The following is a 19,836-nucleotide window of genomic DNA, read 5'->3' as shown; positions in this document are numbered from 1 at the left end:
GCGGGGACGGGCTCTGGCTCTGGGCAGGTTTCCCTGCCCCATGGAGGTTTCCTGAGCCCACGGCAGCCCAGCCAGGCCCTGCTGAGCACACCGAGTATATTGCTGCATCTCCGCTGCCCCAGGCAATATACTCTGCTGGCCCTGGCGCTTCCACGAGCCGCCTGGCTGATGAAGGACACACGCTGTGGGGAAATGCCAACGTTTCACCTTAAGCCTGGGCTGGCGAGGCCAAAAATGAAGCTGGGATGGGCCGTTGCTAATCTCGGGGCTGCTGCAGTAAAAAGGAGCCTTTCCAGGGCGGGTTCCACCGTGGGGTAAAGGTGAAAATAAAAAGATGGGAAAACCTGGCAGGTCCCACAGAGCCCCAGGAGGAGCCCGGGGTGGCTGCAGCACCGGTGGCCCCTGTGGCTGCTGCTGCTGCCTCGGGCTGAGCCCAGCACCCCCCAACAGAAAATGGGGTCTTTTAAAGCTGGGGAGGGGTCCAGGAAGGCAAACCAAGGGGTGCAAAGGGGTTTTTAAAGCGCTGCCTTGCCCTGGGCTGCGGCTGACCCAGCAGGAGCTCCAGCGTCTCGTCACAACATGCACAGGCAGCTCTGGTGCTCCTGTCCCCGTCCTTGTCCCCTCCACTGGCTGTACAGCCCAAAGCCGCCTCACAGAGGCATGGAGGGAGGGTTTTGTTAATGAAAGCTGTGATTTCCCTGCAGGAATTCAGCTGAAAAAAAAAAAAAGTCCCTGAGGTTTCTCTCTCCCTGATCCGGCAGAGCCTTGCGTTTGCGCCACCACCACGGGATTGGTTTTCCAACGCCACCCAACGAATCAGTGCTGAAAGCTCGGGGATCTAAGGTGAAAACTGGCAAGGGTGAGGTTTGGGCTTAGCTGGCATGATCTTGTTGTACGCTGCACGCCATGAGTCACGCGGGACTCCCAGGGAAAGGGAATTACCTTGCAAATATCCCAGGTTTACCCGATTCATCACATCACTGGCTGTTAAATTTGCTACATCCTCTACAGAACATACAGGGAAAGGCACAGACATAAACAGAGAGAGAGAGAGAGGTCAGCAAGCCATGGTTCGGCAAATCTCAGAGACGAGCTCCTGCGCTGCAGCGATAACGTGAGCAAAAGAAAAAGGAGAGGGGCAAAAGGCAGAGCGAGGTTTGTCCACGGGCGTCCAGACTCTGACGGCGACACACGGTGACAACACACAGTCCCCAGCAGCGCTGGATGCCCAAGGAGCTGCCGGGCCCCGCACTGTGCCCGGTGTCCCTGTCCTGCACCCCACGCTGTCCCCTCTCCTGCCAGAGCTCCCCCGGTTTGCTTCAGCCAAAATTTGCCAGATGGGCCAGGACAAGGATGTCAGCCCCGACCTGTCCCCAGGCTGTGCCTCACCGAGGCCAGACAGCCCCCCTGGAACTACAGCAGAACCTTCTGGGGCTGGGAATCCAGGGAAAAAAGGAGAGAGGGGAGGGATACACCACTGCAAGCCCTCGCCTGGCAGTCCCTGCCCTCGCTCCACCCCACCACAGGCCAGATCTCCTGCCTCCCTCCCTGGGGACACTGGCAGTGCCACAGCCACCCCCTGCGCCCCCAAACCCCTCCAAACCCCTCCAAACCCCTCCAAACCCCTCCTGCGCTGCACTCCTGGACATTTTCTCCTCCTCTTTCCCGTGCCTAAAGCCAAGATGGGAAAGGAGGAATCCCACTCCCAAAATCAGCTCCCGTCCCATCTGGGGCTCCCTCCCAGCCTGAGTGCGGGCAGCGGCCAGCACGGGGTGGACGGACACTCTCGGAGCATGGAGCAAACAAGCAGCAGCACAGGATGGCTTCAAAGAAAGAAAGAAAAAAATAAAATAAAATAAAATAAAATTAAAAAAAAAAACAAAAAAACCAAAACCAAACCAACTAAACAAAGGGAGCTGTGGGCTACAGACTTTGTGACAACCGAGGGGTGGGAGCTGTCCAGGGGGACACAGATGCCAGCACCGACGGGCAGGTCAGAAGCTTCACGAGAGACGCGGCTGCACAGAGGGACCCTGAGCGCTGCGGCTGTCGCAGCCACGCGCCGGCGTCACACGCGACGAAGCAACTCTGCAGCTACCGAAAGGCTTTCCACAGAGGAGTTCGGGAGGAATTAAAGTCTACAACGAAAGGGGGCTGCGCCGGCGGATGGGGTTGGGCCTCTCCCTGCCACGCTGCGGGGGCTCTCGGGCACCGGGGTTGTGCTGACCTGGGGCTGTCCTGCACCACCATCCCTGCAGAAAGTGGGGGACAAACTCGAGGCTGTGTGGGGATGCCGGCTCCCGCTGCAGGCACAAGGGCCGGAGTCACTCTGCCGCTGCCAAACTCCTGCCTGGAGCCATCCCAGAACCCAGAGATGGCGGGGGGCTGCCTGCAGCAGGCCGGGGGTGGCAGGGGAGGAGGGGGTCTGCGTGGAGGGACCCCAGCCCGGAGCCGCTGGTCTGCACAAGCGCAAGCAAGCCGGGGAATGAGGCGCCGCTCGGCAGCGCCGCGCTAAGCTCGGCACGGGGTCAGGCTCGGCACGGGGTTAGGCTCGGCACGGGGTCAGGCTCGGCTCAGGGTTAGGCTCGGCTCGGGGTTAGGCTGGCTCGGGATGGGGCTCGGCGCAGGGTCAGGCTCGGCACGGGGTCAGGCTCGGCTCGGGGTTAGGCTCGGCTCGGGGTTAGGCTCGGCTCGGGGTCAGGCTCGGCACGGGGTCAGGCTCGGCTCGGGGTTAGGCTGGCTCGGGATGGGGCTCGGCGCAGGGTCAGGCTCGGCCCGGGGGTTACCTGAGGAGCCCGCGGGCGGGAGGCACCACCGCAGAGCAGCTCTGCCGAACGGCACTTACCGTACCCGGTGGTGGGCAAGCCCAGGTGCTTCATACGGTTTTTGACGAGCTCGGACAGCTCCTGCCGCTCGGAGCGCCGGTACAGGCTGAGGCGCTGCTGGCTGATCCACTCGGCCGTCTTGCTGGAGTGCTTGTTGCCCTTCCTGCTGAGCCGCCGTGCCCACTGCATGCTCTTGCGCCGCAGCAGCGGGTGCTCCGACTGGTCGCTGGAACACGAGTTCCGGTGGTGGCTCGTCTTGATGCCCCAGTGCTCCTTGACGTCCTTGGTGTCCTCGCAGTCCTCAACATTGATTGAGATCTGTGACTGGAAGCCCAGCAGGTCACGCGGGATGGGGGGCGGCCAGGAAGGGTTTGGCCGGTGCCTGGCAGGGTGGGATCTCTCCCCACGGGGTGGGCGCCTGCCTGTGAGCCACTCGGGCTCTGCCAGCACTTCGTCTCTGCGCTGCAAGGACCACCCGGCCGGCAGATTCCACGGAATCCCGGAAGGGTTTGGATTGGAAGGAGCGTTAAGCTCATCTGGTTCCGCTCCTTGCCGCGGGTGAGGGGACAATTCCCAGCAGATCAGGTTGCTCCAAACCTGGCCTGGAACTCCCAGGGTTGGGGCAGCCACGGCCTCCCTCGGGCAAGCAGTGCTGAGGGCAGTCTCATGGGCACCTGACAGCCCATGCAGGATCACCTCTGGGATGTCTGCCCAGGGAGCAGCCGTGCCCTCATCTCCCTCTCTTCCCTCTTACAGCATCTGTGCTGCCACACGTCTGACCCAGCAATCCCCGCTGCTGAGCAGGAGTTTATTAATAAAGCCTCTCAAAGCGTCTCGAGGAGCTGGGTTGCATTTAATTAAATATCAACTTTCAGCTCCCGGCCGCCGCTTCCTGACAAAGTTGAAAACTGAAGGTATTTAAAAGGGATCCTCCCTTGCTCTTTATCCCGGTTAATTACATCAGGGCGCTGAGGATTTTTCCCGGAGTGCTGAGGCTCAGCCAGCGTCTCCCTTCCACGGGGACAAGCAGCACAGGGCTGGGCTGGCACGGAGCAGGGGGTGGCTCTCGGTGGCAGATCCAGCCCAGGGGATCGGGGTGGGGACAGGGCGGCAGCGCGGCGGGACACGGGCGGCACTCACCTGCGCTCTGATGTCGTGGGGCTGCGGCAGGGGACAAGGGAGGGAGAACCAAGAGTCAGCCCCGCAAAGGGACAGCCCTGCTGCACCCGCCCTGCTCCCCAGGGCAGAGCCAGCGCTGCCCGTGCCCACCCTGCTCCCCAGGAGACGGGCGCTGACCCTGACCCAGCGCGTCCAGCTGGGGAACCGGGACAGCAGCCATGCAGCAGGGAAATTCCCCTTCCCTGGCTCTCCCCTCCCCGCCGCTGCTGCAGCCAGGCCTGAGGTGCCCCAGGGACCAGCGCCCTCCCGGGTCCCACCTGGGCTGGGACCACCGGCAGCCCCTGCCCGGCACACGCCGCCACCGAGCCCCCACCTCGGAGGTTGCGAACATGTGCGACTCCGTCCTGTAAATCCCGATGGGAATCTCGGCGCTGGAGGAGCAGAGCTTCTGGAAGAGGCGGCCGTACGTCCGGATCCACAGGTCATCCTCGGTGATCTTCATCTGAGGGACAGAGGACAAACATGGACCCCCCTGTGCACCTCGGGCTGCCCCTGAGCTTCACCCCGGCTCATCCACGACAATCCCAAACGCGAGCCCGACTCCACGAGAAAATCAGGGGCAATTTCTGACCCCAACATTCAAAACAGGGAGCTTGGCAGCACTTGGGCTTCTGGCAGAGCTGAGGTTCCCCAAAATGGAGGGGAACAACGACCTGGCAAGGCTGCTCCACCCCTGGTCCTGCAGACGAGGGGAACCCCCGCCCCCCATGCACAGGGTGACAGATGCCACCGCATCCAGGACAGCTGGGCCCGGTGGTTTCACCCCCAGGACTCGGCACGCACCGCACAGAGGTACCCGGAGCCCGGCGTGGTGTCGAGGCCCAGCAGCAGCCGCGTGATGGTGATCATGTAATCCTTCACGAACGACTGCGGAGACATTGGGGGCACGAAAGCAGGGAAAGGTTTGCTCAGGCATTCCCTGGGGGAGGCAGAGGGGAGGCCACAGCTGCAGGGCTGCGTCTCACCTGGTAGAGCAGCGTGTCCAGCATGCTGATGCTGAACACCCTCCCGGCCGCGAAGGGCAGCCGGAACATGAAGGCCAGGTTGGAGCCGTTCTCTCGCTCTCTCTGCAAATAAAAAGGGGAAGTTTGAGCTCAGGTTGCACAGAAACTTAGAGGACTCGTGGCAATGGCAGGGCACAGGTGTAACGTTTCTGCTGGCTGGGTTTCTTAGCGCTGTAGAAAATTGGGATTTTCTTTCCCTCTCCACGGAAATGTGCGAGACATGATTGGGTTTTCTGGAGACGGGAGAAGGACGGGACTTGGAGGAGCTCAAATGCAGTCAGTCACTGTCAGTGTTGACTTCCCTGTGCAGGGAACGACCTCCTCTTACCTTCTCCAGCTTGGAAAGGGCCAGGGAGTAACTGTCCTTTGCTCTGAACTGCATGAACCTCATGTTGGAGGGGTGGGTCAGCTCCGTGATTATGCTGAGGCTGGGGAAGAGCCTGCAATGGAAGGAGACCTGTTGTCCTGCAGCTGTCTCAGGGGATTTAAAGCCTGAGGAAGGCCACAGCCATCCCTGTCCTGTCTGAGGTCAGGAACAGCTGATTACCTGCTGCTTCCTACAGCAAACCCCGTGCCAGACGTGTCCCACTGTCCATAGCCACCACCCCAGGCACGGGAGCCCAGCAGCGGCCCCCCTCACCTGAACATGGTCTGGACGTTGACAATGGTCTTGGCGTCTGCCATGTAGTCCTCCTCGGCACTCATGGTGCTCTCCTTGTCCACCACCACCAGGTTGTCAGCGTAGATGATGCCACACTGCAGCAAACTGTCCAGGCTGGGCAGTGCCCAAAGAGAAGGGCGCAGGGTCAGCCCTTGGAAACGACACAGGGAAGCAGCACTGGGGTTCCACGGCGAGCCCAGGCTGCTCCCGGCCTGCCCTTCGCCTGCTCCCGTCTCCCAGGGAGGGGATGGCACCCCGAGGAGCCCAAGGTGGGCTCAGCTCTGTGCTACCAACCCCGGGGCTTCTCGTGGGGTGACTGAAAATCTGGGCTGGGGGTAGACGCAGCAATGCAGGCGCGACACCTACTTGTCGATGGTGCCCTCCATGTAGTAAACCATGGGGAAACAGCAGATGGCCTCCAGAAAGTGGTGCTCAGGCCTGGGGGGAGAGCCACAGAGAGAGAGAGAGATGGATCAGCACGTCCACGCAGCACAGACAGACACAAAATCCCAGGGCCAAGCAGCCCAGGTGCCCGAGAGTGGCACCGCTGCTCCCTCACGCTCCCGCCCCGCAGCACGAGATGCCCGTGGATGTGGGGCTGGTATTTCTGGGTCAGAGATTTCAGCCCACTGGCAGCCGCTAACTTTTTCCCAAGGAAAAATTTCTCAAGAAAGCTTCTTCTCAAAACAGCCTTAGCAAACAACTGTCCTCTCTCAAAAACACAACAATTATCCTCTCTCAAAAACACCTTTCTCCGGGCGGTGTTTTGCTGTTTTCTCCCGTTTCACCCATGGGATTAGAGAGGTGTCACTCCTAGTCACCAACCATGTTAAGTCTGCATCAGAACACCTTATAAAAGGTGGTAAGAATTAGACAATAAAGCCTTTTTTCCCACGCTCTTTGCCTCCTGAAATATTCGGAGTCTCTTATCTTTCGTGTCCTACAGCGACACGTGGAAGCTCGGGGAGGGTTCTATGTGAGGGAGAACATCCATGGAGAAGTACTTGCTTGTTGTCCAGCAGCAGCACGATGGGGTTGAGCTCCTTGCGGGAGCGGTAGTACGCCCGCAGCGGGACGATGAAGTTGTAGAGCCCGTTCCCGGCCGTCTCTGCGGAAACGATGATCAGCTTGTTCTTGAACCCGTAGGCTTTGGCGTCCTCGAAGCTGTTGTGTTTGCAGCCCTGTGCGTGGGACAGCGCAGGGACTCAGTGCACACGGCCTGGGGGGCTCAGCCCAGGGGCATTGCATTTCATTTCATTTCATTTCATTTCATTTCATTTCATTTCATTTCATTTCATTTCATTTCATTACATTTCGTTTCGTTTCATTTCGTTTCGTTTCGTTTCATTTCTGACCTTTCAGCCCCGCAGCCCCTCCTCACCTTGTCCAGCCTCAGGCAGCAGAACGGGGCTTTTTCGGGCAGAAGGTGGCACAGGGTCGGCGAGCTCCCGATGTAGGGCGAGTTTGGGGGGTAGCCCTTCACGTACCTGCAGCAGAGAGAAACCTGCGTGAGGGCACGGGGAGAGCTTTCCCTCAATCCAGCCCTGAGATGCTGGGGAAAAACAACAGCAACACTGGCAAATGCCCTGCAAAGCTCAGCTGGGGATTCCCTGAATATACGGATTTGGGAGTGTTTTTTGCTATGCAGAGGGCCACGGGATTGTAAAGATGCAGGGACAGGGCGCTGGTGGAAAAGCCAAGAGGGGCTGAGCCTGAGCATCCCCCAGGTGTCTGCCACGTGCCACGGTCCCGGCACCTCTGAAACCGGGACAAACCGGGTGCAACCACAACGAACCGGGAGCAGCCGAATCAAACCGGGTCCAACCGGAGCCAAGCGGACAAAGAGAGGCACTCACTCCACAACCGCCGAGCCCTCCTCGTCCGACTGCGTCATCTCATCCTCGGACTGGTCGCTGAGGAGGTCGCAGGGCAGCAGGGACGAGGTGTCAGCCAGCTCCAGGACGGGGGCGATGCTGGGCCGGCGCGTCCCCGAGCCGTTCTCGGCGGGCAGCGCCAGTTTGCTGCTGTTGGCGGGGCGGCACTCGGTGTTCTGCAGGTCCATGGCCACTGTACCTGGACACGGCGGGGAGGGAGCACAGCAGACACGCTCTAAGGGGGAGGAAGTGTCAGAAAAGCCTCCTGTCCTCAGCCCTGCGCAGGGGTGGGACAGCCCAGCTGATGCTCAGCCGTCCGTGGGCACGGGGAGCGCCGGGGAAGCGCCCGCCGCTGATCTCCACCCGGGCGCTGCTGTGCGCAGCATCTCCCCAGGGCTCGGCTGTGCCGGGGGTCTGTGCCTCCGTCCCTGCCCCTCACAGCTCCACCCTGAGCTGCCAAAGCGGGCTCTGCAGGGGTTTTTGTCACGCTGCTGCATCTCTGAGGCGACGACCCTGCAGCCCAGCCCCTGCCCGCAGCTCCCGGCGGGCTCCTGGGGACACCAGCCGGGGGAGGAACCACATCTGCCCTGGCACTGCCCTTCCTGTGGATGTCCCCTTGCCCCAGGGAGGGGCAGGCAGGCGGCAAGGCGCTCATCCACCTCCCACAGCCCTCCTGATCAGCTCCAGGTCTTGGAATCCCGGAATCTTTAAGGCTGAAAAAGTCCTCTGAGAAGATGGAATTCCAGCCATTCCCCCGGCACTCTCAAACCTGCCCCGGGGTCACAGTCCCAAGTGCCACATCTACACCTCAGTTAAATCCCTCCAGGGATGGTGACTCCACCGCTGCCCCGGGCAGCTGCGCCAACCCTTCACAGCCTTTTCTGCGAAGGAATTTCCCCTGATATCCAGCAGGGGACAAGAGAGACTTCCTCCTCCTCCTCCTGTCCTCCAGCAGCTTCCAAAACCCAAACATCGATGGAGCAGAGGAGCAGAGCCCGGGCATTGTCCCTGCCACACACCGCTGCCCTGCTGGCACCCACGTCATTTCTGTCCCTCTCGACACCTCTGCCAAAGGTGCCTCTGTGCAGGAGCCGTGTGACAGAAATCTGTGACAAACACCGCTCGGCGAAGCGCTCTGCGGCTTGCTGGGGGATAATCCATGCAAATTGCCGCTCAGGAGTACAAACACATAAATTATTTGCCTGAAATACAATGTGCTGGTGTGGCTCAGCTCCTCCAAAACTTGTTCTCCCCAGATACAAGAGGGAAGTAATGACTCATGGTATTTTTCACTTGCACAAATGCGCCGCTCGCTGCAGAGAAAACCGCGCTCTTCCTCGGCTTGGGAATCATAAACGTGATTTAGGATGTGCCCCACGGCGTTTCTTCTTCCAGCCTCGGAAATAATTGAGGGCTAAATCCAGGCTTGGGGCATTTATGCAAACACCCTTAATGATAATGGACATTGTGAGGTTTAATAATGATATTTGGGCTTGCTGAGAGCGCCCGGGGTGCAAGGAAACTTGTGTTTTTCCTGGTGAGATGACTGGGAGAGAGGGCGGAAAGGGGATTTCAGCGGCGGGGCGCGGCGAGGAGCGCGCACAACACAAAATAAAACCCAGTGTGGAGGGGGAAACCAACCCGAAGGTGGGGAAGGGGATGGGGTGGGGCGCGCAGGAGCCCCCCGAGCCCCCCGACTCACCCATGCTGGCGATGATGCTGTGCACGGGCAGGCGGGAGGGGCCGTCGTAGCTGCCCCTGCCCGCAAAGCCCTTCTTCTTCTGCTTCTCCTCCTGCTTGAAGATGAAGGCGGAGTTCTCCTCCTTGGTGATGTTGATGTAGAAGCAGGTGTCCGACGCTGCCATGATGTGCCGCGGGCCGGGGTTCAGCAGGATGCTCTTGTTCTCCTCCCTGCGGATGCCGATCAGGCACACGCCGTACCTGCGCCGGGAGCGGGGCGGGGTGAGCATTCCCAGCTGGAATAAACCCCCCTCCCGGGGCAAGGGACCCCGCAGCGCCCGCCCTGCCCCGCGGGCACGCAGATCCCTCACTTCTTGTGCGCGTGGAAGGCGGCGTAGGTGAAGCTCTTCCCCTCGTACTCCATGAAGAATTTGCTGTCCCCCATGCGGATGTGATAGACCTCATTGCCCGAGCAGCGCCCGTACATCCTCTGCCACTGCTCCGGGGACTCCTGGCCCTCCCTGCAACCACGGCAGCAGCGTCAGGAGGGACCCCGGGGCTGGGATGGGAGCCCTGGAGCTGGGATGGGAGCTTTGGAGCTGGAATGGGAGCTCTGGAACTGGGATGGGACAACTCGAAGCTGGGATGGGAGCTCTGGAACTGGGGTAGGAGCTCTGGAGCTGGGTTGGGACACCTTGGAGCTGGGTTGGGAACCCTGGAGCTGGGATGGGATCCTGGAGCTGGGATGGGAATTCTGAAGCTGGGATGGGACACCCTGGAGCTGGGATGGGAGCTCTGGAGCTGGCACAGGTCCCAGAACTCCAGCCAGATCCTGGGTCAGAGCACCAATAATCTCTGGAGCTGCCCTGGAGCCTGGCAGCGGGGAGTTGACAGTGACACATGGCCACGAGCTGTCGGTGCTCGCCCAGGATGAGCTCGTTCTCGTTTTGGGCTTTAAGAGCCTTTTTATTTAACGAGGGCTCCTGCAGAGTGCAGAGGGAGGGTTCAGAGCCCGTGTTGGCAAACAGCTCCGAGCATGGGGCGAGAGGCATCTGGCAAAGATGTTTCATAGCGGTTTGATGGCACTTTACCCAAAATTCAGACATTTCTGACTGGCCAAGGAGCGCAGGGCACACACCACTGCTCTGCTGTGCTGGCAGAGCTCCTCCCAGCCATGCTGGGTATGTACCCACCCAAAATCCCTGCAGGGTCTGGGGCTGCTTGTGCTGTGCATTCAGCCTCCTGCCAGCAGCACCGTGCCAATGCAAAGATATTTTTATCTCTGGAAAGTCGGCGTTGCCCAGCCCAGCTGCACTGGTGTGGTGCCCTGACTGTGTGGGATTTTGCTCTCGGCCTGAATGGGGGCCCCAGATCCCACCCTGCTCCCCAGACCCATCCCAGATCCCCACCCTCTGCCCCTGAGCTCAGAGGCCTCAGTTCTGCAGGACCTCCAGGCTCGGGCAGGGCCAGGGATGGGCAAGGCCAGGCAGGGATGGGCAGGGATGGGCAGGGACAGGCAGGGATGGGCAGGGATGGGCAGGGATGGGCAGGGATGGGCAGGGATGAGCAGGGATGGGCAGGGACGGGCAGGGATGGGCAGGGATGAGCAGGGATGGGCAGGGATGGGCAGGGACAGGCAGGGATGGGCAGGAACGGGCAGGGATGAGCAGGGCCAGGCAGGGATGGGCAGGGATGGGCAGGGATGAGCAGGGATGGGCAGGGATGGGCAGGGATGGGCAGGGATGAGCAGGGACGGGCAGGGACAGCACTCACTGGCCACGGGAGGTGTGCACCAGCAGAGTGATGAGGGTGGAGGTGGCAGGGCAGACGCAGTTCAGTGCCAGCATGGCGTATTTGCACTCCTCTTCACACACCACGTGATCTGGAAGGCAGAGGGGACCGTCATGGAGGAGAGGGGGACAGAAGGGTTCCCTGGCCGGCGGTGCCCAGGAACAAGGTCATTTTGGGGTGCTGCTGGGCACCGGGTGTTTCCTCCTCCTGCCAGTCCAGGAGGGCTCTCAGCTGAGCGAGCGCTGCTGCACCGCTGCTCCAACTCACCAGCAAACTTGACGTGAAATTTATTTTCTGGCTTTAAGATCTGAACGTAGAGAGGACAGTTTGGAGCAAAGTCTTTGACAGCCCAGGCCCTCAGGATGGTCTGGTGGTCCTGGACAGGGACAAGAGCAACAAGAGCTATTTGGTTGATGGTTTATTTTCCCCGAGGCGTCCACACCTGGGATGAACTGCGGAGCACCCCGCCACCCTGGAGAGGTACAGCAAGGGCTCCTCCTGCCTCCTGAAACCCAGCAGTGATGGGAAACCAGCAGCAGAAAGGTGAGCCCACAGAGATGTTGCCATCCCCAGGGCTCTCCGTGGCACTCAGCCCCTTCCCAGCACCCTCCTTGGCTGGGCACAGGTGACACCAACATCACCCCAGTCCCTCCCGCCTGGAAAATGCCCCTCTGGCCGGACTCACCGCCGCTGTTCTGTCCACCTCGTTCCGGCTGCTGAGAATGAAGCAAGCTTCTCCGTTGTCCATCCTGCCAGGAGAGAGAGGGAGCGGTGACCCCACGGGCTGCAGGGCCCCGCAGCGCTGGGCACTGCCCGGCCCCGGCCAAGGGGAACGCCTGGGGTGACGCTCCTCTCGGGGACGCGCGGCGTGTGCCTCTGCTCACTTGGCCCTCATGAGGTCCTGGTCCTTGAGCGCGGAGCCCTGCAGGTAAATCACCCTCTGCGACCACAGCGGGATCTGCAGCACGCGCCGCACCTGGATGTCCATCTCCGTCGGGCAAAGGATCACCACGTAGTAATCCTGCAGGGGAGAGGCCGCCCTGGGTGGGGGTCTCTGGAGTCCCTCCATCCCCTCCACGTAACACCCCGGGTCTGGCCCAGGCAGGACAGATCACAGAGCCCCCCTGCCCATCCTGAGAGAGAGAGCTGCCCAACAGCGCTCTGTACACGGTGGTTTGCCCCGGTTTATCCCCTCCCCAGTGCCCCTGGCCCTCTGGTTTCTCCTTTCCTGGTGTCTCCATTGGTTGTGGGGCCCCGGTGACCGGCCCTGTTGTCCCCATAGGTCACTGACCCTTTGCACCAGCCCCGTGCCCCCACACGTAAGCTGGGGCACAGCACATGGCCCGGTCTTTGTTCTGCACCTTCCCTGGGAAATAAATACTGCTGGAACCGATCTCACACGGGAGATCTGCCTCTCCCTGCTGAGCTGGCCCCGCGGCGTGTGTGGGTGTGTGAGCTCGGCCGCTTTGCCTCAGTTTCCCTTTCCTCTGGAGAGGCTTTTTGGGGTCCAGGCTGCAGCTGCACCCCTAAGAAACGCCGTGCCAGGGTCCCGGGGGCCAACAAGGCGTGAGCCGGCGGCGTGTGACGGCGGCCTGGCGCCCACCTGCAGGCGTGGGTGGGCGTAGAACTCGTTGAGGAAGTCCATGAGGAGATCGATCTTGAGCGAGCTGACGCAGAGCACCACGTGTTTCTCCGTCTGGGCGCGGTGCCGGCTGTAATTCCCTCCCGACTTCTGCCGCTCCATCCACAGGTAGACGAGCTCCTCGAACTGCAGAGGGCAGGGAGCCGATGTTCCCGTGGGCAGGGCAGCCCCGGGGTGGGCTGGGAGCCCCTCCCCGCCCCGGGTCTCACCTGGAGCGGCAGCACCACCAGGGCCACGCAGATCATGATCACCACCAGGAGCTGGGAAGGCCAAATCTTTGGCGTCACATCTCCGTAGCCCACGGTGGAAAAGGTGACGATGCAGAAATAGAAGGACTTGAAGAGGGAGAGCTTCTCACCTGCTCTTTCTAAATGCTGGATGCCGCAGGTCCTGGAAGGGAAAAGCCCCATCACAGCAGGGGCTGGCCTGCCCGGGACACGGGGCGGCAGAACCCCACAGACCTGCAGCTCAAAGCCATGCTGCCCAACACAAGTGCCACCCAAGCCTTCCTGGGCCCAAATTGTACCCCAAACTCATCCGGCAGCAGGGCCGGGAGCACCACTGCGCTCGGAAATAGCGTTAGTCATCCACATCCGAGCGTCGTCTTTATTGCCAAAAACTCATGAGCCTAAAAGCCTCATTTCCCCTCCATCCGGCAACTTAATGGTATAACATGCCTCAAAGGCAGACCGAGGGAGCCAGAGGAGAATTCAAAGCCTAATTCCGAGCTAAATAGCCGGTGATGAGCTCTGCTCCCCCTGCCCAGAGGAACACCCTTGGCGCTGGCAATGTGAGCGCGGGGTAAAGCGCCCGGTTAATTAGCAGGAGCCCCGGCGGTCAATCACACAAATGAGCTCAGGAGCTGTGACTTGTGTGGGAGGAGGAGCTCGGCTGGGCCCTGGCAGCGGACGGGTTCTGGTGAATGAGGGGATGGCATCCCACAGCCGGCCCTGGGCACTGCCCTGGCACTCACATCCCACAGCTCCCTCTGACAACGCCCTCATCCTCACCGCTAAAGCCCTGGAACGAGGAGGAGCCTCAGCTCGGCTCAGAAAACCCCTCGCAGTGTTCAGAGTGCGAGCAAAGCAGGGGAAGGTGGGAGCCCTGCTGGAGCCCAGCTCTGCCACAGCTGGGCACAGCTGGATTCCTGGGGTGGGCACAGATGGATTCCTGAGGGTGGGCACAGCTGGATTCTCAGGGTGGGCACAGCTGGATTCCCAGGGCAGGCACAGCTGGATTCCCAGGGCAGGCACAGTTGGATTCCCGGGGTCAGGAAGGGGGTTTAGAGAACCAGAGAGCAAAACTCACCCCGTGAAAACGAGACACAGGAGGGTGCAGATGAGGATGAGCACCTGGTTAAACATCGCTGACTGCGTCCTTTGGATGGCTCGGTGCAGATCGTTCTGGGGACAGAGGGGAGGGCTCCCACCAGCTCACAGAGCCCCAGGGAAATGCCCCCTCCAAGCACCAGCTGCTGCCCCGCTGGCTCCAGTGAAGCCCAAGCCCGGATGTAGCCCGTGGGATGGGATGGGATGTGCATTCCCATCGGCAGGTCTGGGATCTGCTCTGGGGTGAGACAGCTCCAGAGGGAACAGGGGAATGGCTGCAACACCTCACCCCTGTCACTGAGGGAATCCTGCTCACGGCCTGGCATTCCCAGCCTGGCATTCCCAGCCTGGCATTCCCTGGCACGGCTGCTCGCACCGAGCTCCAAATCCTGCCCCAGAGCTGGGGGCAGCCGAGGGTCCCCTCCCAGCCCTGCTGCCCTCCACATCCCCCAGGAGCTGGACAAAAGGGAGCACTCACAATCATGTTCTCCAGGGCGTACTTGGCCAGCCAGCAGTTCAGGAACACGGGGATGAACAAATTCCGCAAAGGGGGCCAGAATATCTACAAAGACAAGGGTTATTGGCAGAAAAATCCACGCTCTTTTGAAAAATTGAGTTACAAGCAGCCAATCCCCCCTGTGTGGAAGGATCCAAGCTGAGCAGGGGCTGCCACCAAACACGGCCCTGCTTCCCTGGCTGCAGCAGAGCAGCTGGAGAAGGAGGATGGGTTTTGGGATAACGCTCCAGAGAAAGTCATTATATTGTCAAATACTGAAGGAAAAATTTCCTGCCAGCCTTAAATACCACTTGGCCAGACACCCGTTTTTCTTTATTTCACCACCAAAAGTACAAAATTACTACACTTAGAGCTGCTTTCAAATGTCACCGGGACACACTCACCGTGATGATGAATGGCACTGTGTTGATCATCTCCAGGACGAAGGAAATGCGAAAAATCTGTTCCCAGATGTTCCCCTGGGGTAAATTAAAACCAAAGAAGAACTAAATGGGCTCCAAAACTCGCCAGAGGACAGTTGAAACCATCACAGTGTGCCACAGACCCTGCTGGATGAGGGAAATACGGCACAGGAAGCAGGAGAGGTGCAGTGGCGGCGGGAGACACTCTGGGAGCAGGAAACATTCCCAAAGTGCTCCGTCCTCTCCACAGCCACTACATCCCTCTGTCTGTGGCTGCTGCCACCCAGAACTCGGGGACAGCAGGGCTTCATGCAAGGATGGATGGACGGTGACGGTGACAGTGACAGGGACAGTGACAGTGACAGGGACAGTGACAGGGACAGTGACAGACTGCCGGAGCAGGGGTGACACAGCGCCCAAGGCTCTGCTGCCAACCCTCCCCTGGCCCCTGAGAAGCTGCCATTTGTTAAGGTCACTTTTTCTGCCCATTTTAAGGGGCTTTGATCGAAAGGAGCCAGCTTGTGCCTCTCCTTGTCTGGCTTGGAGCGGTGCCACTCCCTCCGGGGAGCTGGGCACGAGCAGGAGTCACCCTGCCGAGCCCAGGAACCTTGGGATGTGTCAGCCTGACGCTAAAAACCACAAACCTGCCTTAGACAGGTCTGAATCTCTGAGAAAGAACGAAAAAAAAAAAAAAACCCAAAAAAAAGAGAAGAGAATCTGCTCTGCACAGCGCTTATCCAGCAGCCCGAGGGGGAAGGAGAAAGGAAAACATGCAGAGACATCGCCGAGACAAACATCCTCCCGGGATGCTGCGGGCTCCAGACAGCTCCGAGCTGCAGAAATCAATTCCTGCCGAGGGGCTGAGCCCTCCGGGCCCGGGCTCTCACCTTGTAGCTGAGATAGATGAGCAGCATGGTCTCCAGGAAGCTGATGAGGGCGATGCTGACCTGCAGGGACACACAGGGGAGGGCTCTCGCCGGGGGTTCTCTCGGGGGGTCGGTGGCGGATCAGAGCTCTCCGAGCCCCCCCTGCCCCGGGGAGCCCCTCGGGGGGGTTCAGAGGCAGGGCAGAACTCCAAGCCCAGCTCCTCTGGGCTCCTGCACGCCCATCGAGGGCCGCTCACCTGCACGGCCCACAGAGGGGTTTTCCTGTCCACCCAAAAGATGTGGGACCTGCGGAGAAAACCCAGTCTCAGCTGTCAGGGCCTTTTCCCCTCGGTGAATGCAAACCCAAGGCCATGGCTGGTTCAGGAGCTGCTGCTCCCTCCTGCACGCTGTGCTCAAGCAGCCCCTGCACTGGGAAAAAGCCATTCCCAAGGGTGCAGCCGCTGGCACTCGCCAACGATTTGATCCTGGGACGCTGCTCCACATCCCTGGAGCAGCCCCACGAGCAAGAAGCGGCCTCAGGCAGCTGCCAGCAGCAGCCACCCTCATCCCTTGGCTCCCACACCCCGGCAGGGCTGAGCCAGAGCCCTGGAGCAGCTCCCCACTCACCAGTTGATGTTCGTGGACTGGTTGAACGCCGTGTAATTCTGCTTTTCGCATTCCCAGCTGGGAGAGAAAGAGCAGGGAGCAGCAGTCAGGGCGGGAATGTCAATCCCAGGGGTGCTGGGATCGACTCCCCGGATCACCAGGAGCGCTGGACAACATTTCCCTGGATCCAGATTCCTACGGCCCGGGCTTTGCACAGGAAAAGCCTCACCCAGGCAGCCCTGAAGGTCTCATTACTGGGGGATAAAACCCCTCAGGTGCTTCAGAGGTGCTGCGGAACGCTGCCTCTCCCTGGCACGGTGCAGAACACGGGGCTGCAGGGAGCCGGGAACTGGGAAGTACCAGGTTACAATCAGCCAAAAATTGCTGAGCTGCAGCTTCTGGGACAAGGCTGGCTGGGCCCCCAGCACCCTGCCAGGCAGGCAGCGCCGAGCCAAGCTCTCCCTGCCGTGCTGTGAGGGATGTGCTGCTGCCACACACCCTCAGGAGAACGGAATTCCCTGAGCTGCAGCTGTGCTAAGCCTCTCATGGATGAGCAGCCTCGTCCCGCTTCATTCTCCCAGGTCTGAAAGCACCTTCGGGAAGTGCAGATGTACTTGGTAGTCTGCAGCGTTTACAAGGACAAAATCAAATCGCCAGTTCTCCAAGCTCTTGGAAAAAAACAACCCCACACACTGTACATGAGCTAAACGAAGCAAGGACGCATTAAAAATGGGCTTATACTGAAACCCAGCACAAAACCGATGCGTGGAGTCATCCATCACCTCAAGGATCCACACAGCACAGAGCATTTCCCTCTCAAATGCTTAAATGGGATTTGGTGTTGATGTCTTCAGGGGCATCAGCCTCCAGAGAATATTCGCATGGCGCTGCCCTGGAGCGGCTGAGCTCCGGCCCGTGTCTGAAGGCCACGCTGAGCCCCCGACAGGGTCGGACAGAACTTGGAAATGGACACGGCCTGGATTTTCCACCGTGCACTGCGCAGGAACAACAGATACCCCCACAACCCATCCACGGGGATGGAGCCCGGGAAGTTTTGCTCAAGAACCAACTCAAAGAGCTGGGGGGGAGAAAATCCACCCTCACAGCTGCTGCGTGCCCACTGCGGGCTGGGCTGGGCTGGGCTGGGCTGGGCTGGGCTGGGCTGGGGGCCCTGGGGGCCCTGGGGACACTCACCAGCCGATGCCCTCCTCGGGGTTGTCCAGCAGGACACGCACGATGTACAGCAGGCACGTGAGCAGCTTCAGGGAGAAGTTGAAGAGCCGGATCCTCAGGCCTGGGGTGGAGGGGAGCAGGGATGGGGCAGCGTTCCCTGGGTGTCCCGCGCATCCTGGGCAGCCCCAGAGCACAACCCCACGGATTTTGCAGAGCCCCACGGCGTGGGAGCCCCCTGATCCCCAGGGGAGCTGCACTGCCCACGCTTTGCCCAGAGCCACAGATAGAGGAGAGCAACACAGAAATAAGTAACGCTGGGCAGCTCCTTGCTGACCCCGAGAGATGTGAGAGAGGAATGAGGAGGTGCTGGACTGTGTCCCCCTCATTAGCAGGCATCCATTTAAAAGCACCAGACCAGCACTGACCACGTTACAACCAGCTTGCAGGAGCAGGGACGGCGAGGGAGAAGCTGCTGCTTTATCCACTCTGCCTCCCCATCCAGTTCACGGGGTTATTACTCAAATTACAAGTGAGAAATTCATCACATTTTCATTAAAAACTTCCCCGTGGGCACCCTGTTGCTCCGCGCTCCGGCTTTTTAACGAGACAACGGGACGCAGGGAGGGAAAGAAAAGGGGAATTTATAAATTAACGAGCGGGCCCCCCTCCAGACAGCTAATGACATCTCGGAGAAGGAAAATAAAAACACCATTAGTCAAGCGGAGGCTGATCCCGATGGCCGGGGCGGGAGCGGGTAACTCACAGCCTGCCCCGGCCGTCCCCACAGCCTCGGGAGGCACGGCCAGCTTCGTGACGGGGACGTTTGCTCCCAGCCGCCTGGTTTGTGGCTGTCCCCGGGGAGCAGAAGGCGTCCTCCCCTCTCCACGCGAAGCATCCCCCAAAGCAGCCCCGAAAGGGGCCAAGGCCGCCAGCAGATGGCAATGGCTCCTCGTCCCGCAGGACAGGGAGCGGCTCCCCCGGCACTCACTCGATCGCTGGTTCTTGATGAAGAAGAGCTTCAGCCGCTCCTTGAAGGTGTTTTCGTTCACGTAGAACTCGACCTGCACCCTGCGGGGAGAGGGGCGGGTCAGTGGGGTGGCAGGGCAGAGCGGGACCCCCCAGGAGCCCCCCGGAGCGCCTCTGTCCCCCCGAGCCCGCTGACATCCCGCGGTGACCCCAGCCCGGGCTGTTCCCGCAGTCCCAAAGCAGCAGCGCCAGCCCCGGGGACCCCCAAAGCTGCCGATGTGACCCCAGGGCCAGCTCTGCTGGGTGCCCAGGGCTTGGCTTTCCTTCACACACAACCAGCCGACAGCGGGGGACAAACTGCCCCTGTCACACGCACTTCACAAGGTCCAAAACCTCCCAGAAGAGCAGCGGCCCTGGAGCAGCCTCCCCCCGTTTTATCCGCAGCAGGAGCCAGCATGGACAGTGTCCCCAGTGTCCCCAGCGTGTCCCGGCTCTCTCCACACCCTGGCTCTGCCCGGGGAGGAGAAACACTCAGCATCGAAGCTGTTCAAGAACAATTTTCGCTCTAAAAGGAGAAAATTTCCCTTTGTTGCTAAGATACCACACTTGGTCATTCCAGAAAAACCCAGGAGACGACAACCGGCTCCAAACCTCTGCCGGCATCCAGGGCCGCTGCTGGTGACCCGTGCTAGGGCAGAGTGCCACCTGCCAGGGCACTTCTCAGGATCCAGCGGGGAGGAGCAGCGGGTGAATCTGGAAATGTCCCATCCACGCCTTCCTCGGCCTCTCCTGCCAGCCCCACGCTCCGGCTGGATGCTTGTGGCCTGGGGATGGGACAAAAACTCCCCGAGGGTGGAGGCTCCTCCCCAGGGAGGTCAGCAGGCGCTGGGATCCTGGATGAGGGGCGTGCGGGTCCCAGCTCAGCCTCTGGTGGCACTTTCTAAAGGCGTCTGCAGACTCATTATCCATCACCCTAAATCGCATCGCTCCTGCCGAGCTCCGCTGAAAGCGAGCGGATCCTCCTGCCTCGGCTGTAGCGTGAGCAAGACAACGTCCGCTCCTTCCTGTCCGGCCCGTGAAGGAGTTAAGTGCCGTGAATTAATGACCGCTTCCCTGCTCGCTGCTTTCAGCGAAGGAGGTGCTCCTGTTATCACTCCTTTTTACTGCCCGTGAGGTCATCGAGACCTCGCAGATCGAGAGGAGCCGATTCCCGCTGCCCTCCCACTCCATCCCGCGGGTGCCGGCTGCGTCGGACCCGCATTTATTGGGAAGCCGCTGCTCCTCGCCCTGACACGCAGGGATGAATATTTACCGAGCATTCGT

At 60.5% G+C, this 19,836-nt stretch overlaps 1 protein-coding gene across 10 annotated transcripts in view; it reads right to left on the bottom strand.

The window, feature by feature from the left end:
- The window catches only part of KCNT1 (potassium sodium-activated channel subfamily T member 1), a 77,435-nt gene that overhangs the window by 2,062 nt on the left and 55,537 nt on the right, over nucleotides 1–19,836 (bottom strand). For 5 of the 10 annotated variants that reach the window (XM_040083454.2, XM_058423073.1, XM_040083446.2 and 2 more), the window contains 28 exons: nucleotides 18,536–18,615; nucleotides 17,569–17,668; nucleotides 16,396–16,452; nucleotides 16,026–16,074; nucleotides 15,790–15,849; nucleotides 14,885–14,959; nucleotides 14,463–14,546; nucleotides 13,965–14,059; nucleotides 12,866–13,046; nucleotides 12,618–12,782; nucleotides 11,899–12,035; nucleotides 11,700–11,763; nucleotides 11,282–11,390; nucleotides 10,997–11,105; nucleotides 9,595–9,744; nucleotides 9,246–9,484; nucleotides 7,526–7,742; nucleotides 7,051–7,156; nucleotides 6,678–6,850; nucleotides 6,036–6,107; nucleotides 5,649–5,783; nucleotides 5,337–5,448; nucleotides 4,970–5,071; nucleotides 4,788–4,871; nucleotides 4,318–4,446; nucleotides 3,966–3,986; nucleotides 2,846–3,149; nucleotides 943–1,005 (listed from right to left, as the gene is read on the bottom strand). In XM_040083454.2, the coding sequence (XP_039939388.1) occupies nucleotides 943–1,005; nucleotides 2,846–3,149; nucleotides 3,966–3,986; nucleotides 4,318–4,446; nucleotides 4,788–4,871; nucleotides 4,970–5,071; nucleotides 5,337–5,448; nucleotides 5,649–5,783; nucleotides 6,036–6,107; nucleotides 6,678–6,850; nucleotides 7,051–7,156; nucleotides 7,526–7,742; nucleotides 9,246–9,484; nucleotides 9,595–9,744; nucleotides 10,997–11,105; nucleotides 11,282–11,390; nucleotides 11,700–11,763; nucleotides 11,899–12,035; nucleotides 12,618–12,782; nucleotides 12,866–13,046; nucleotides 13,965–14,059; nucleotides 14,463–14,546; nucleotides 14,885–14,959; nucleotides 15,790–15,849; nucleotides 16,026–16,074; nucleotides 16,396–16,452; nucleotides 17,569–17,668; nucleotides 18,536–18,615 (3,272 nt within the window). The remainder of the gene's footprint in view (nucleotides 1–942; nucleotides 1,006–2,845; nucleotides 3,150–3,965; nucleotides 3,987–4,317; nucleotides 4,447–4,787; nucleotides 4,872–4,969; nucleotides 5,072–5,336; nucleotides 5,449–5,648; nucleotides 5,784–6,035; nucleotides 6,108–6,677; nucleotides 6,851–7,050; nucleotides 7,157–7,525; nucleotides 7,743–9,245; nucleotides 9,485–9,594; nucleotides 9,745–10,996; nucleotides 11,106–11,281; nucleotides 11,391–11,699; nucleotides 11,764–11,898; nucleotides 12,036–12,617; nucleotides 12,783–12,865; nucleotides 13,047–13,964; nucleotides 14,060–14,462; nucleotides 14,547–14,884; nucleotides 14,960–15,789; nucleotides 15,850–16,025; nucleotides 16,075–16,395; nucleotides 16,453–17,568; nucleotides 17,669–18,535; nucleotides 18,616–19,836) is intronic. The other 5 variants (XM_040083453.2, XM_040083451.2, XM_040083447.2 and 2 more) reach the window with 4 other exon arrangements.

This window comes from Hirundo rustica, chromosome 20 (genome assembly GCF_015227805.2).
Source record: "Hirundo rustica isolate bHirRus1 chromosome 20, bHirRus1.pri.v3, whole genome shotgun sequence".
Lineage (NCBI taxonomy): Eukaryota > Metazoa > Chordata > Aves > Passeriformes > Hirundinidae > Hirundo > Hirundo rustica.
The sequence above is the reverse complement of the archived record's forward strand: the minus strand, read 5'-3'. Positions and strand labels throughout refer to the sequence as shown.